The sequence below is a fragment of the Palaemon carinicauda genome, chromosome 20 (genome assembly GCF_036898095.1).
Source record: "Palaemon carinicauda isolate YSFRI2023 chromosome 20, ASM3689809v2, whole genome shotgun sequence".
In the NCBI taxonomy this organism is placed as follows: domain Eukaryota; kingdom Metazoa; phylum Arthropoda; class Malacostraca; order Decapoda; family Palaemonidae; genus Palaemon; species Palaemon carinicauda.
This window is the reverse complement of record NC_090744.1, coordinates 20,039,710-20,056,950: the sequence shown is the minus strand read 5'-3', so window position 1 is coordinate 20,056,950 and position 17,241 is coordinate 20,039,710. Positions and strand designations below refer to the sequence as shown.

Genomic DNA, 17,241 nt, shown 5'->3' with positions numbered 1-17,241 from the left:
GTCAGAGGGATTGGTTTGACGCTAGTCTTCTGGAAAACCCTGTTAGTGTCGCAGGTCTTGAAGGCTAGGGTTTGGAAATGACAGATGACCTTCAGCTTCAACTGCCTTGAGGGGTACATGCACAAGTGCATGGATACTTTTACCCTCAAGCCGATGATAGCTGCTCAACAGGTCGTGTGGCAAACCTAACTCTATCAGGGGACAAGAAGCATCGCATTTAAGATACGAGTCACAACGTAAATCTAGGAGTAGAGGTGAGAAATGTCTGGCCCTTTTTCCTCTTTTCTTAACCCTCTCTTGGGGATGCAGCAGTCATGCCGTTATTTGCTGGACTGAATGTTTGATGCAGGTTTGTAACAAAGAGGAAGAACAGTTAGATATATCATACAAGATTTGCTTTGACGGGAATGCCATGGTCTTTTCAATAAGAAAATTGTAAAAGAAGCAGCTGCCTCTCCTTGTCAGGGAGAAAAAATCTGAGTGTCCTGGCTGATATTACAAGTTTTTTTTATAAGGAACTCAAAGGTTGAAGTTATTTTAACTAGACATGATCACACACACACACACACCTCATACACAAATATATTTTAGATGGTAAGAGTGTGCCGATGTGTGCTTATTACGCTGGTATTAGCACTGAACAGCAGGCTTAGAAGTCTTTCATGGGCTTATGACCAGGAATTACCTTTTCTTCTGCTATAATTTAGATCTTCTGGGCCATTCCTCCCCCCAAAATTGGTCTCATTGCAATCGAAAACAGTGGTATGTAAGATTCAGAATCCACGAGTCCTTCAAAATCAGAAACTGATGCCTCTGCTGACTTGACATAGGAGCTTGTAGCCTTGGCGTCGCACAACACTATGGAGTAGTATTTTTTTTTCTGGAAGTTCACAAACCACCCTTAGCTCCCCTTTTCTTTTTCGGCTGATGTACCTGGCTTCCCTTCAAAAGGCTAGTAGACAATACCTTCATGTTTCCAGTAATTGTATCACCTGCTAACTGCTTCTCATTAATTCAGATAAGCAATAACTTGTCAACATTATCAAAAACATGTGACCGTTATTTTGTCAATGTCGGCCCCTCTTTTGCAACATCATTTGCTTTGATATCTTCTTTTTTCTTCAGAATTGTACCAGTCGACCAACCTCATACTTTGTTCGTGCTTTGCGATTATTTATCATCTTTCTTAATTATCTTGAGGAGCCATTGTCATAATACCATACAGTACTATTAAGTTTACAATTCAGCTCAAAATGTTATTATGATGAACAATAGCAATCACAGCTAGGCAAAGAACATGCAGTAATAACTCAACAAAAAAGTTAAAAAGATGCTTTTACGAGTGCTGCTCAAAGAGTGGAGGCATCTCAGCCTCTGAGCAAGGTGGGGGGAGATGTGAACTAATGCATGACAATATGAGGTATAAACCACATGAACATGGGGTGAACACTATGTGGGTGGCGCATGGGCTGTGTGTGAATGATTTCTACATATTGCATGATACTGTAGTCTCATTGGTACTTGTACATGAAAAATGCCCATACAGTGCTAAATCTTTACTCATAGACTGATGCAATACTATTAGCCCAATTTTAGGGTTGTGGTGGCCAATGTGGTAACATCCCTGACTGGAGAACGCCAGACTGGGGTTCAAGTCCCACTCAAACTCGTTACTTTCTTTGGTCGCTGGAACCTCACCATCCTTGTGAGCTAAGGATGGGGGATTTGGGGAAGCCCATAGGTCTATCTGCCGAGTCATCAGCAGCCATTGCCTGGCTCTCCTTGGTCCTAGCTTGTGTGCTGATCATATGTATATATGGTCAGTCTGGGCAATGTCACTGTCCCTTGGCCCCGCCAATTGTGAGCGGCCTGTAAAAACCTTCAAAACATTTATGCTATTATTCCAATTTACTAATATTCAAATGTAATTACTGAATTTTCTACAAATAGTTCTAGAATAGTTTCTGGCTAAAACTAAATGCAGATGAAAAAATAATAATTTTGAAATTAGGATCACAAAATGTTTATATTTAGCCATTTCTGAATAGAAGAGGCTGTATTTTTTTTAGACTTCTGGGAAATTATCAAAACTAAATGCTTTCCTTCTGTTTGGTTTAATTTTCAAAATAAAATTAATTAAATTCAGAATTTATATATAATGATGTCATTAAATATCCCAACAAACTTTTTTTATATTTTTGGGTGAATTCTTTGTTTAGGTTTGTATTAGATGAAAATTTCACTCAAAAATTATATTTCAAAACTGTAATATATAATCTTGCTGACTGTAGGAACTCTAGTGTCAGTGAACTTAAGTAGTCATGCCTTGTAATTATAATATACAAATTATGTATGTCATTTGTATTTTGTAAAACGACTTCTGTCCTTAGAATGGATTAATATTTGAAGTATAACTTGAAAAGTGGAATAAAGGTAGAGCTAAGTGGCTTAAGTATCCTCCTGTGTTTGTTTAAAGAGCTATTATAGTAATTGCTCCTTACTTTCTCAGGACTTCTCCATGACATCCCAGCTGCCGACAGAGCTACGGTAGAAGAACTGTTGGCCGAATGCGTAGATGAAGCGGCACCCGGCGGGAGATTCCAAGCGGCTCAGGAGCTACGAGAGTTTTTGTCTGATTTTTTAAATGAAAATGATGATGGTGACATCAGTGATGATCAAGGTGATGACGGAGAAGATGAGGATTACGACGATGATGATTATGACTACGAAGATGATACGGGGAAGAAAAAAGGTTGAAGAATCTTAATGGCTGGTGATAAAGGAGATTTAGTAGTAATATTGCAGTATTTACTTTTTTATTTTTGCTTTGTAGAAATAACCCTTTATATATATAATTGCATACTAACAGCATATGAAGTTCTGTTACCTTTCCCAGAAAGAAGAATGAATCTCTTAGAACTAGTCAAACTTTCAGAGACATCCAACAACAAATTGTATAATTTCCAGTGTTAAGATGTTGTCATACCTATCGCAAATTCATAACTTGTTACAGTACTCATAATGAATGGTTTCCTTTGAAATATAGAGCTGTAATGTGGATAATCGTTTACGATGCAAGTCTCATTTAGGTAATATTTTCTCGAGCTCTTTTGCATCAAGTGATATGAATGAATTTTGTTCATCAAGACATTTTTAGCATTAGTGCTTCTATTTTCCCAAGATCATCCTACGATATGAAAGCCTTTATTACTTATATTTGACAAAGGGATAAAGTTTCAAATTCCACTTTGATTTATAAATGCAGCTAAATGTCAGGTTAAACCTTAGTAGGGCGAACACCTTTCCCATCTCCTAGCGCCCGCTCCGTGCCGGAATGGCTTGCGCACTGATACAGTTAACCAATTTAATTTAAATTTTGGGGTTGATTTATGCTGTCATATTCATACTCTGAATCAAGACTTCATCTAGAACCAAAAAAAGCAGCGAAGTTCATTGCCACAGAGAAGGTTCTAAGTTGAGAATAGTAATTTGCCTCTCTTCTGAATACCTACAGTATTTTGTTTGAAGATTGATTTTTCATTACAAGTATATATCAATTATTTTCTTAGATGCAAACCTTTTGAGTTTTTATCATAATCCGTTTTTGTTTGAACTGTTACAGTATTTGAAACTGTCTAGATTTTGACCGCCATGCGACTACTGCTTTAAATATTTTGAAATTGGGTTGAAAACTTCTCAATCCACCAAAAATTTGCAACTGTCATTTTTTAAATTATAGTACATGTATAAAGTTTTTTCTATGGAAAATAGAGGTGTTGAAGTTTCTTATTAGAAAAATGCATAAGAGTCAGGCAACTTCTCGGAATTTTCTTAACCAAGTCATCCGAATTAATTCTATAGGTGTAAGCATGAAGGGAGTTTTAGTAGCTAATATATCATATTGAAACTTTGTGCAGTAATTATATCATAGTGAATGCGCTAACTTGATTGTTTTCATAAAGTTTATTCATTAAGAATTTCCAATATAGTTGTGAAAAAAATTTGGGTGTCCTGCAAAATCAGGATGAATTTTTAGCTTGACGAAAGTTTAGTTGAAAAATGAATATACTGTACTGTAAATTATTAAGTGTTTTTAAACTGTGAAGGAATAGTCTTAGGAAAAATAATTAATAATCAGCCCATGATTATAAAGGTTTAGATTGATATTATAGATAGATATCTTTAAAGAGATAAAAACTTTGACGATGTACTGTCTTCTCTGTTGTGACCTTATCGAAGTATTTTTACCGTAATGAATGTGTGCAAGTCTCCACAGTTAAAGGGGAGTCAATAGTGCTACCTCAGAAGCTTCATTGATATTGGTTTTGGTAATCTGCCACACTAACTTTTGTATGCATGGATGGTGTGCCTTTAGGGTCATTTTGGTACGGATATCAAAGGTCAATCACCTTTTTGAAGTATATGTCTGTACACAACTGTTTCAATAACTCCATATATGCAGGCCTGTTGGATGTACTTGTTTAGAATAGGATTCACCTTCTCACCTTTCATTTTAGTGTATTGTTATATGAAATGGATGTATAACTGAATGAGAAATTCCTAAGAGTCCCTCTGTCGGAAATAGTATTGGAAAAAATTTCAGCTAGATATTTCAACCTCATATATCTCATCAATGTTTGTCAACCAAAATAAGACCCTTAAATATGTATTGCTTTCGGTGTAACTGAAGACATATCGCCACATCTGAATCGATGATTTTGAAAGGTAGTAGTAGTGAGCAGATGCTTCTTTTTTATCAGATATTTTTAGAAGAAAAAAAATTATTTAAAAAGGCTTTAAGAAAGTAGGGTGTAATTTTTACAAATGCATAATAAATGCAGCACTAGATTTATGAATTAAAATTTTTGTATTAATTTGTTGGAACTGTTTCTAGGGAACATTTGATACACTAATCTACTGTTGTACATTACTTTTACAGTAATATGTACATTATTGGTCTGTGGATTAAATTCTGAAAAAAATAGATGAACAACGTAAACATGTTCGGTAACAGAATGTGAAAATTTTTTTTTGAAAAGTATGTTGGAATGTGATTAAAGTAGTTGTAAGTTAATTTGGAATTTCAGATTTGTAAGATAGAAATTTTATTTTTTTAATAACTTGTGGATGCATATTTTAATTATGGCTGCATATTTACAAATTAAAGTACTGAAACGTTCAGTACATATTTTATTGTAGATTATAATTATATACAGTGTAGATATTTACACAATTGTGAAGAGAAGGCTGTGCAGTCTTTGTAATTGCTTACAACAATAGAGATTAGATGACAGTACATTTAGAAAAGGACAATGTAATGTACGCACAAGTGACACTTAAACGTGAGTAATCACACGATACACTGGAAAAGCTACTAGATTTCACTAGAATTAAATGTGATTGTACAAAGGAAAAAAAAAAAAACATGCTATTGGTTAGTTGCGGTAGTGTAGGCCTTTATAAAGATAATCAGATACTAAAGTCATCTCTTGGAAAACTGCAGCTGCGTTTAGTATTACTAATAGTTTTTAAGGCCGGTAGGTCAGCTAGACATACTGATAGTTAGATACTATAGATAGAACGGTAGCTGTTAAGTACATTGTGCTCCTTAGGTGAAGTACCGATTGCTGCTTCTTTAGTAAGGTAGCTATTATGAATCAATACGGACCCCACTTTGAGCAAAAACGACAAACACGGGAAAACGAGTGTTTCAGGTTAATGTTTTGTAACGTATTCATATGAATGTTTCGATTAATAATTCTGACAGAATTTCCATGTTGGTTTTTCTGATGCGTCATTAGTGTAAGGGACACGGTGTTTTGTATGTGCTGATGCTACGTCTGGTCTTTTGTCCATTAATTACCACAATAATCTTCTCTGTCGTTTCCCGTTATTTCATTGTTTTAGAATTTGCAGTAATAGTTTCATGAGATGTTCAGTACACTATACTGGTAAAGTGAGTTCGTCTCGTATTCATGTGAGATTTATCATTTGAAAGACGCTTAAAGTTTTAGTACTCATTTCTACTTTGGAAAAGGTCATGACAATCATCATAATCTTATTGTAATTTTTATACAAATTCACTTTTCTATATTCTTTTTTTTAACAATGCTGAATTGTAATACTGTAGTACCTCATTTAAAGCTTTGTTCAAGTTGTTTAATGCTTTTAGCAATTATTTAAAAAGTTACATTTTGCTTCTTGAGATTTTTTTTTAAATTTTACTTTTTGCTATTACTATTACTAATCTCCCAAAGGCATGGACAGTGCACTCTACTGTAAAGTCACTTTTTGGATGAAAAATTTAAAGGTAAAACTTATTAAAACTCAAAAAGTGTTACTAATCTATACAGTATTTTGCTATATATATAGATATACAATGGTACCTTGGTTTAAGAGTTTAATTCATTCTGGGAGTGAGCTAGTAAACTAAAATTAGAATTTCTATAAGAAACAAAGGAAATATTGATGCATCCATAAATACACTACATATATACACTCGTTTTTTATGTTTTCCAATGAAATTTAGTGAAGAAATTACAACCTCTATCATCACAAATTAATAATTCACAGGAAGAAGTAGGGTGACAAATTAATAATTCACTGGAAGAAGTAGGGTGACAAATTAATAATTCACAGGAAGAAGTTGGATGACAAATTAATAATTCACAGGAAGAAGTAGGGTGACAAATTAATAATTCACAGGAAGAAGTTGTGTGACAAATTAATAATTCACAGGAAGAAGTAGGGTGACAAATTAATAATTCACAGGAAGAAGTAGGGTGACAAATTAATAATTCACAGGAAGGAGTAGGGTGACAAATTGATAATTCACAGGAAGACGTAGGGTGACAAATTAATGATTCACAGGAAGAAGTAGGGTGACAAATTAATAATTCACAGGAAGAAGTAGGGTGACATATTAACCACACTTTAGCTTTGAGGATCCTCAGAGTTGTAGCTGGCGTGAGGAGGAGGGCTATTTACTGTTTGAAGGGAGAATCTCCCCTCATGAGACCTTATAAAAATAAAAGGAGTTTTCTCTCCCTGAAAGATGTTTGCTATTACTAACTGAATCCATTTACCCCTTATGAACACTTGGTCACGTTTTCACAGGGAACTTTTCTCGGGACGCCTGCTTTTGCCTTTTCTTTGAAATGGCCTGAAAATGGGGTAAATACCACATGAACTATGGCGTGTATTATGTAGGGATGCTGCACGACTGATTTCATGGTAGTCTCGTTTGAACTATTCCACAAGAAATTCGCATATGGAGGGAAAACATTTGCTCACAGACGCAGAACAATTCAGTCACTCGCAAACCAAGGTACTACTGTACATATATATCATCAATGATTTTGTGGCTTCATAGACAGAGTGCTCTCATTACTAAAATGGTTTTATTTTTTTACAATTTGTTAGCTAGTTTATATTATATAAATAATACTTCTCACAGATATTTTGAAGTTTTATTTTTTCAACTTTATCACTAAGAAGTTAGTTTCTTCCTGAGTTTGTGATATTTAATTTGGTCAAGAATTGTGTTCAAGCTATAATGTATGCTATAAAAATTACCAATTCTTTATTTAATGATCTTCCATTGCTAAGTCTTACCATGTTACTGAATTTATAATATTCATTGTGTCATCTGCATATAATATAAAATCATTATTAAGATGTGTATTCATATGCCATATACATTTTCAGACCACCTTGCCTCATTGTCACAATGTAAATTCAAACCAAAGTAGGAGCAGCTATCTCAGAAATTGGTTTTAGTTTACTGTATATAAAAAATGTTCTTGTACACTATTTACTATTAATGGTGTACTTTTAACTTCAGTTCAGAATTTTGATTTTTTCATGAAAATTCTGATTGTGATAAAATGTCACTTAAATTGTAAAAAGTATTTTTCAAAAACATACCAGACCTTGACAAAAAATTCATGTAATCGTATCAGTAATAACATTATCAATAACTTTTATTTGTATTACAAAGGCACCAATTTTTTATTCTCTGAATGTGATATATAGCATGTTTATATCTGTAAACAAATTCTTACACATACTAAAGCCATAATGCCCAGTTTGAGCAGACAGTCCCAAGACTTTCAAGAGACAGTTCTTGTTATGTGATGCCTCTATGAGTGTGAGAGCAGTTTAACGCATCCCAGAGCTATTCATGGACTTTCATATGGCAGAGTGAAAGGATTGGAGTTTTATTCTTGTGTTGTCGAGGGTTTGCAAGTTAGATCTTCATAGCTAGGTGGGAAAAGACTAAAGGAAGCAGTTAAAAAATCACCCGCATGAAGCAATGTAACTTTCCAGTGAAGGGTGCTGTGATATTCCCATATTGCAAGACACATTAGGAAGTACTGCCATACAAGAAATAGTTCCAAAATATATTTGTGTCCTAAGCCCTTTACCTAATCTTTAGCATTTGCATCCTCATTCTTTTCATTATTCTAGAATTTTAGAATTTACATATTTTTTTATCAAACTACTCATCTTTAAAAAAAAAGTTTATGTGCATTTGATATTTTGGAAAGTATTTGTAAATTTTCTTGTATTGTTGGCATGAGGATAACTAATTCCACTCTACAAATTATTCTGGTCAACATATATTTCTGTATATAGTATATTACAGTAATCATTGCATTCATTTTTTCTGTTCATTTAGTGTTTATCATGTTTTTATGGTATTTAATTTTACTTGCTTTCCATAGGAGAATTAAGCAGCACATAACTGTACTGACAATAGAATATTTAGGATTTGTATACTTTAAATTCTGTGATTTAAAGGAAATAGAAATTCATTCAATCTAGACATATCTCTGAATTGGTGTCATGGAATTGGAGAGGGTAGATTTTTCATAATTTTTATGGACTCCATTGACATGAAGCTGTGTAAGACTTGCTTCAGTTCCAAAGGCAAAGAAGGGTTCTACCAAGATACATGCCTGTCTGTTTAGGTTAGCAGAGCAAAGTGGGGTTTCAGTAGGAGTTGAGGCCAATTAATGCAACATGAAGGAGATATCTAGGTCTGAGGATAACAGTTTCTTTGACTACCAAATTGATTTACTCAGCAGACTTCTGACCCAAATCAGGCGAAGCATTACTTGTGTACTTTCAAAAGAATTGTTTTGAGGGTTTGAGGTATTAAAATCTCAGACAATACCAAGTTGGTTAGAGTACCACCTCCTTAAAGCCAACTTTGGACTACATAGGTAGAAACCTTCAATTGCTTCATCTCAAGCTTTGCAGACATGGTTGTGAAACCATTGGTGATCACAGATTAACTATGGATTGAGTAGGAACAAGGCAACAGCAAATGACTTGAAGCAGCCACAGTGAGGTTGCTCAGTAAGGAAATAACTGGGAAAGACTAACTATATACGTCCCAAGATGAATACTTTGCCGTGATCATGAGGAAGCCGATACATCACAAACCAAACATTATAGTCCAGTCAATATAAATTAGCTAATGTACTAGCACTTAGAATTGAATCTGCTACAGATGACTGACAGGGAGTCCCAGCCCACGACAGGATAGATATGGTTAGGTAGACCTAACAATACAGCATAGCATGGGTCCACTCACCATGAAAGTAACAGCAAACAGATCAGACTAGTATTAGGTGAGGACTCTTTCTTACCCAATTGTAGCAGATGTTCCTCAGCTAGAACATGAAGGAGCACTTAAAAATTTCCACTTATGAGTAGGATTACCAGAAGAGACCTTGATGTTTGTAAAAAAATTCATGCAAGCATCATATTCCAACAATGGATTCAAGGCATTTCAGAAGATTAACATAGCCCTTCTACTACCAAGGTTATGGATTCGTTTGCTGCAAAGAAAGCAACAAGAAACTAGGTAAAAGTTTATGTTCCAGGTTTCAAGTCAAAATTAGGTCAAGAAGTGGTAATAATCAATCTTGAAGGCAGTGAAACTGCTTCTTGATTTTACAGCAATTGAAATTACATAAGCTGGATTTTTAAGTGGTGAGACATTAAAGACTGTCATGAGGAAATTTTTGGTCCTATTACATTAGAATTAGACACCACAAAATGATCATTCTACAGTCCTTGAGAGCCAAATTAATGACTTGGATATATGGATTTAGGCCATTAAGGCAAGATGGTAGACTCTGCCACTAATGGTCAAGTCATGTCATCATCATCTATTTGTTTTGAGGAAGATATTTCTTAGACAAAGATTGATTGTATTTCTTGTATGTACACAGTCATTACCAAACTGACATGATGTAGACACATACTGGTAAGAGGTTATTTATGCAACCATGCTGTTTAACATGACTGGAATTGGTATTGCATCTTAACACAAAGCAATCCTATACAAAAAAAGACTGTACTCTTTGGAGGAAGAGTTACTGGGAAAGACCCGAGACTTCTCGGTAAATTTATCTGAAAGATCAAGAGAATAAATGGGAGGCTCTACACTTTGAGCAGGGGCACGGGTAGACAATATTAGGGGAACGTTTGTTTTACGTTGCCTAGTTGCTATTAACATTGGCGGGGACCAGAGGTATGTGTATTTCAAGACCCCTTGGTCATATTTTCTGGAAAGGAGAAAAGACTACAGCAGCTTTAAGAACTTTAGAGTTCTCTTTCAACTATGAGGACTATTTTGTTAATATTCCAAGTGGCAACCATGGGCCTAATCATGTGAGCTGTAAACAACTTGGGAGTAATCATTGTTAAGATGAACACATTAGTTGATGAGCTCTCATATTGGCACCCTATATTCTGATAAGTTTGTCTTTGGTAAAATTTAAGGGCTTATATGTTGAAGGATAATATTAATATTAAGTGTTTCCCCAAAATCAAAGGATTGTTTTTAGTTTCAGAGATGGCCTTCTTTATTCTTTGACCTATTCCGAGAGATTAAACAGGCAAGACATATTGTTCCTCTTGGGGGTAAGTCTCACCCGTCATCGAAGTAAAACTTTATTCATTCTGATGGGCAATTCTTTGCCCATTTTTGTCTGCTCTAACCAGGTATTAAGGCTTTGTAATAAAAGTAAGAAATTAGCATCTATGAAACAGAAATTGCCTTTGTAATTGGTTTTAAATTTGGTAAACATCTAAAAGATTTCTAATTAAGGTGAATTTATATCATAAAAATCAATATCAATGAGCATTCAGAATATATCTTTTTAATGAACTAAAGTTGCATGCATTTAAATTTTTCCTATATTTGCATGTAGCACTTGTTACTATTCACCCAGTCTCATTCTTTTTGTGGTTCCAATTTTTTTTTTTTAAGTTTTTGGGTGTTATGATAAAAAAATTTATTTATTTGCAGTGTACAATTTATACATATTTGGTCAGAGATGATGTTCTTCCGTATTATTCTTTAAGTGTAAGAAAAATACAAACTAATTTACTCGGCAGACCTGCTATGACTAGGTTAAAGTGTTATTACCTCTTGAAGATTACCTTTAGTCATTTGAATATTTTAAAAGATGTCTTTTGCTTCTATTCATTACTTAATATAATTGCTCTCTGCTCAAGTTAAGGGCATTCAGTGTCTTTTACAACACTTTGCAAGCTAAATGGTTGTACTGTAGTTTTGCAGAAATTGAATGTTTACTAAATAGATATTTTGTAATCCTTTAAGTGTATGTTATTTATAACCTCATGAATGTGTTAGAAGTTTAGAATGTTACTCAATTCATCTATACTACGGTAGGATAAAAGCAATCCCTTGTATGTTGGATTTCAATTGGGAAAGTCCATGTTTGTGCCAGATATTTTATAAAACTTGTTTGTTCCGTAACCGAAATACAAACCACGCTATTTACATTGGGTTTACCTTTTAGCGCAGCTGAAATGGCGAACCATTAGAATTTAACGAGGGTGTAATACCCCCGCGCTAGTTAGCGGGGGGGTAGGGGAGTGGTAGCTTGCTACCCCTCCCCCCCCCCCCTCACACACAGGTGAATGCTCACTTTCACTTTTGGCTCGGACTCGGACAGACGTCTCTGTCTTGGTCCTCTCTTGGCAGCCATTGTTTGTTTTATCTTTACTTAATCGCTTACTTTTCTTTTACTCAATATATATGTAAACATGTTTTCATGTTTGTGTATATATTTGAGTATAGAAATCAGTAAGTTTCCTTTTCAGAGTTGTGTGTGTAGTGTACGATATCTCCGTGGAGTCCTCGGTAGTTAGGCCACCACGGTGTAATTTTATGGGTTGCGATCGAGTTTGACTTCGGTCTTTTTCTCTCTCTCTCTCTCTCTCTCTCGCTCTCTTGAGGTCGTTCACCCTTTTTACTACGTTTTACTACGCCCCTCGTAGCTTCCTTTCCGTGTGGGGGGGGGTTGCTACGCCGTACGTTTTGCCTCAATTAGTTTATGAATCCAAATGTTGTTAATTTTTCAGCTTGTAGAACGATTCCTTTCGGGGTTTTCGTTCCTTCTTTAGTGTTCATTCATTTTTTAATTACATAGTTTCATAATTATAATTGTTATAATTCTGTTTTGGTTACAGCTCTCCTTCCGTGAGTGTAAGTGGTTGTGAGGGCACGTGCCTGTTGTGTAATTCTTGTTTCCTTTCCCTCGGGATTCCTCTTCGGAGCCTTCCCGGGGGAATGAATGTGTACTAATGATTTTTGTTTTATTTTTTTAAAGTTACCGATCTAGTTCGTTTCTGTAATATGGCAACGGTGTGAGCTGTCTTGTGGAGGCCTGGGGATTCGGCTGTTGCTGCCTCCCCTTTGGATTTTCGTCAGGGGCGTGTCTCCTTCTACTGGAAGTACTCCCGTGACGATTGACAGCTCTCCAGTTCATTTTAGAACTCTCAGGAGGCTTGCCTCCTTGGGTGGGTAACTTTCCTTCCGAGGGAAGTTTTTCCTGTCCAGGCTTGAGTTTTCCCCTTTTGGGGGGTTCTTCTCTTGCCTTTTTTTCGTGCGACTATGCTCTTGGTGCTGAGCGGTCACACCTGCAGTTTCGCTCCAGGGGCTGGGCAACTTCAGGAGCCCCTCTTCGGAGGATTGCTCCTTTTAGGTCACTGGCTGACCAGTCTCTTCTACGAAGTGTTTCTCTTTCGTTCGCGAGAGAGTACACTCATAGAGACTCCTCTTCGGAGGTTACTTCTGCTGCTGTTGCTGTTGGCCTCCTTCGCCGTAAGGCTCACCGTCCGCCTCGTCGTAAGGGCCTCTCATCTCCCTATAAGGGTGCTAAGAGGCGCCTTTTTGAATCTCCGTTTGCAGCCTACAACTCCTTCTTCTTGATCTTCCGCCCTGGTGCAGATGGACAGCAGTCTGATCTCGTCTTCCGACGGGCAACGGTCTTCCCGACGGACAACGATCTTCCAACGGACATCAGTCTCCCGGCGGACAGGCAACGGTCTTCCGATGGACATCTGTCTCCCGACGGACAACGATCCCTTCGGGGCAAAGGGTTGCCTCCCACGGGGGTTCTTCCCTTGCGTGTCAGGGTTCCCCTGTGCGCCCTTCTGCTGTGTTCGTTCCTGCTCCTGCTCAGTGTTAGCACACAGGCGCTCTCCTGCTCATCAGCACTTCCTGATCGCTAGCGCTTTCCTGTTCGCCAGCGCTCTCCTGTTCGCCAGCCCGCTCCTGTTCGTCAGCGCTCTCCTGTTCGTCAGCGCTCTCCTGTTCGTCAGCGCTCTCCTGTTCGTCAGCGCTCTCATGATGATCATCTCTACTGTTCCTGTTGGTTCCTGTTACGCGCCCTGTGCGCTCACGTTCGCCCTCGCGATCTAGAACTTCGGTTCAGGTCTGGGTCAAGGACACTTCTTCTATGCGCAGGCTTCCACGCGTTGCCTTCTGCTCGTCAGCGATCATCAGCTCGCCAGCAACCTTAGACGCGTCAACGTTCACCTGCTCGCCAGCGATCTCCTACGCGTCAACGATCGCCACGCGTGTCAGTTCCCCTGACCACCATCAGTAGCGATCTAGCGCTCGCCTGCTGTGGACCACGATCTCCGGTGGCTGAGTCTTGCCGTAGATCTTCCTCCTGCTCGCCAGCGCTCACCTTTTCTTCTGTCCTTCTGTGCGCCAGCTTTCTTCATTTGCCAGCGCACATCTGCGCGCCCTTCTTTGCCACGCACCAATGGGCGCCAACGGTTTTCCGACCGTCTAGGCTCTCCTGATCTAACAGCTGGCTTCAGCGCTCACCTTCCTGATGCACCTGCGCGCTAACCATCACTACTCTCTCTCGCGTTGGCAACCGCCTACGCACCCGCGCGATTCTTCATCTGCTCGCTAGCGTTTTGTTAACGCACCACCGCTCGCCAACTCACCGTTGCTTGCCGACGCGCTATCGCTTGCTGACACGCCATCGCCCACCTGCGCGTCAGCGCTCACCACCGATCGCCTGTTGATCCACATCGCCAGCGGTCTTCCTCACCCACGCGGCAGCGCGTTTCCTCGCCATCACGCCAGCGCTTGCGTTCGCCGCCTCGGACACGCGCTCATTCACCTGCCCACCCTCGCGCCCATTCGCCTGCGCGACCGCTCGCCTGCGCGCCCGCGCGATCATTCGCCTGCGCGTCCGCGCACATGCTCTCCAACGGTTTGCCGCGCGCGAGCCGACGGTGTTCCGTCGCGCGAGCCGACGGTGTTCCGTCGCGCGAACCTACAGTGTTTCTTCGCACTAACGTCGGGTTAATTCTTGCAGTGTCCATTGCTCGTCTATAGGTTATCGCTCACCGACCACCAGCTCTCGCCCTTCCTACCACGATCGCCCTCCTTCTGCGCTCCTTCGCTCACCTTCGTTTGCGTTCCTGCGTGACCGCGCATGGGCGCTTCCACGTTCGCCCACGCGCAAATCATTGATTTACCATCGCGCGAGCTCCAGGGCGATTGCGACCACGATTCCCATTGGGGTTTTCGCAGCATGCCCAGCCTTGGCAAGTTCTTCTGGAGCGTATTTCCAGAACACGGCCTCACCCCGTAAACGCAGAGCATGGCACTTGCAAGAATAGGAAGAATCTTCAGGGAGGTCGGAGCAACACTCCTCTTTTCAGAACCTGGGTTAGCCCTTCCCCGTCATTCCCTGGAAGGATTTTTGGCGGTGGGCTTTCCGTTCGAGATTTCTCCATCGGCCAAGGGGTGATTGCTTACCCCTTCCTCTTCTCCACCTCGTGTAGGGGGCTTACCAGGTCCTTTCCCTCCTCGGCTACGGCCCGAGGTTTGGTTCAAGGAAGCTACAGGAAGATCATGGGTACTTTCCTCCTCTCGGGCTCAGGCACCTTGGCGTTTCGTCGTTAAGTATCTAACTTGCGGGCAAGCTCGATGTTGGACCATCTGGACGCGCTGACCGAGGGCTTCCTTTCGGGTGTCTCATCCGTGGATGTCGACAACCTCAGACACCCTTCCATCCTTGAGAAGAGTTTGTTTGTGCCCAAGGACAGAGACTTAGACAGCGGCTGTGCGGAGGAAATCGACTTTCATTTTCACTCCTCCAAGGCGTAAGATGCCTGAAAACTTTAAATCAATCAATCAATCACTCCTCCAATGCGCTTTCTTCCAGACTCTGCAGGGCTCCAGCGCCTTTTTCTTTCAACCACGTCCGCCTAAGTTTTCGGCTACGACAACTGAGACAAGGTGTCCAATTGCAGTTTCCTCCTGTCAGGAACAGAAGGCACGGGAGGCTCCCCCGGGCTGGCATAGTCCTAAAGGGAGCGGCAGAGTTCATGAACCCTAGGATTGGCACCCCCCCCCCCCCCCCTTGCAGGTTTCTCGCTGGGAGGATGCTTAAGGTTTCTCATCCGGATGACAGCTTCCCGATGCCCATTCCCGCACGATCTCTATGATCAGCCAAGGATCGCGCCTGCCGTCTCTGTCAGCGAATTCAGTGTCTCTGAACCTCTATGCCATAGGGTCGGCAAGAGTTGCCCGTTTGGGCAGAATGATCCATACCTTAGGAGAATGTCCTCCATGGGATCATCGACGGCTTCACCCCCGGCTTCTTCAGTCGATCCTTTCTTGTAAGGAAATATCTGAGTCGCGAGTTCCGTAGTCGACCTCTCAGCCCTGATCAAGTTTGTCGAACAAACTTCGTCCAGCGTAGAACAGCAGAATCGATCAGACTGGTAACGAGGCGACAGGACTCCTTAAACCCTGGATCAGAAGGACGGGTACTTTCAGTTCCCATTCCATCCATCTTCCAGGGAGCTCATGGGATTCAGCCTAGACTGCAGGTACTCCTGCTTATGATGCAGTGTGGCGATCCCGCCGTGGCATCGCAGGTTTTTTTCCCCAGAGAACTCTCCCTGCTTTCCTCATGGCCGCTCAGGTGCAGGCTTCCGCCTCCTTCGCTTTTTGGAGGGCTGGTCAACTCCGGTAGGCTCGGGTTCGACCTTCTCCTGCTCCGGGACAAGCTTCCGGATGCTTACCACGAGTGTGGGTTCATGGTATTTTGCTAGGAGCCTTCTCTTCCTCTGCCTCAACATCTGGAGTATCTGGCCATGATATTGAGTTAACGGCCTTACCACGTTGGAAACCCCACTTCTCGTCCGTCCAGCGAGGTTAAGCAACGTCGGTTCTGGTCGGTACTTGGATGGGTGACCACCTGGGGACGCCAGATTCTGTTGCCACCTCCTCCGAGCCTTCCCTTCAGTTGACTGTGACAAGGCTGAGGAGAGTCGCAGTACCTGTTCTCAGTCAAGCAGAGCTTTCAGCCCTACCTTGGAACGTTTCCTAGTTCTCCTTTCCTCATTGACCCGTCTATAGTTCCGAACGGTCGCCTCAGGATAAGTTCCATGTGGGCCGGTCCAAGTTCCGGTGGTTTCAGGTAACGATTAACGGACTTCCTGGCCCCTATGGGACCAGCGGAACTATTAGACCTGCAATGGGTGTTGACCTATAGAACCTCTTGATGGGAGTGGATATTCTCGTCCTTTCCCCACATTCTTGATGCTGTTCTCGGACTCGTCAAAAAAAAAAAGGGGGAGGGGGGGCATGTTCCAGTCCAGGCCTATGGTCAGGACCTGAAGGATACCTCTCCATCATTCAGGCAGTTTTAGGGGCTGTAGTCTGGCCCCCCTACAGATCCTACAGCTCCTGCAGAGTCGCTCCGTGCGCGTCGACTTCATGATTCTGGCGTGTTCCAACCAGCAGGGGACGCATTTTCACACCTCCACATCTTGGAGTAGAGATACCGAGATGATTGAGATACTCTCAATACCACCATCGGCTCTCTCATTCCAGGCAGAGGAATGTTCTCTCCGACTATCCGAGCACAGCCTCGT

At 40.6% G+C, this 17,241-nt stretch overlaps 1 protein-coding gene and 1 long non-coding RNA gene across 4 annotated transcripts in view; one reads left to right on the top strand and one right to left on the bottom strand.

Annotated features, from left to right (window-relative positions):
• The window catches only part of LOC137660191 (divergent protein kinase domain 2A-like), a 99,038-nt gene extending 92,112 nt beyond the window's left edge, over positions 1-6,926 (top strand). Inside the window, exon 9 of the mRNA XM_068394899.1 lies at positions 2,510-6,926. Within this exon, the coding sequence (XP_068251000.1) occupies positions 2,510-2,757 (248 nt within the window). The 3' untranslated portion in view covers positions 2,758-6,926. The remainder of the gene's footprint in view (positions 1-2,509) is intronic.
• LOC137660193 (uncharacterized) overlaps positions 1-17,241 on the bottom strand; it is an 86,349-nt gene that overhangs the window by 28,891 nt on the left and 40,217 nt on the right. The gene's annotated exons all lie outside the window — the stretch shown is intronic.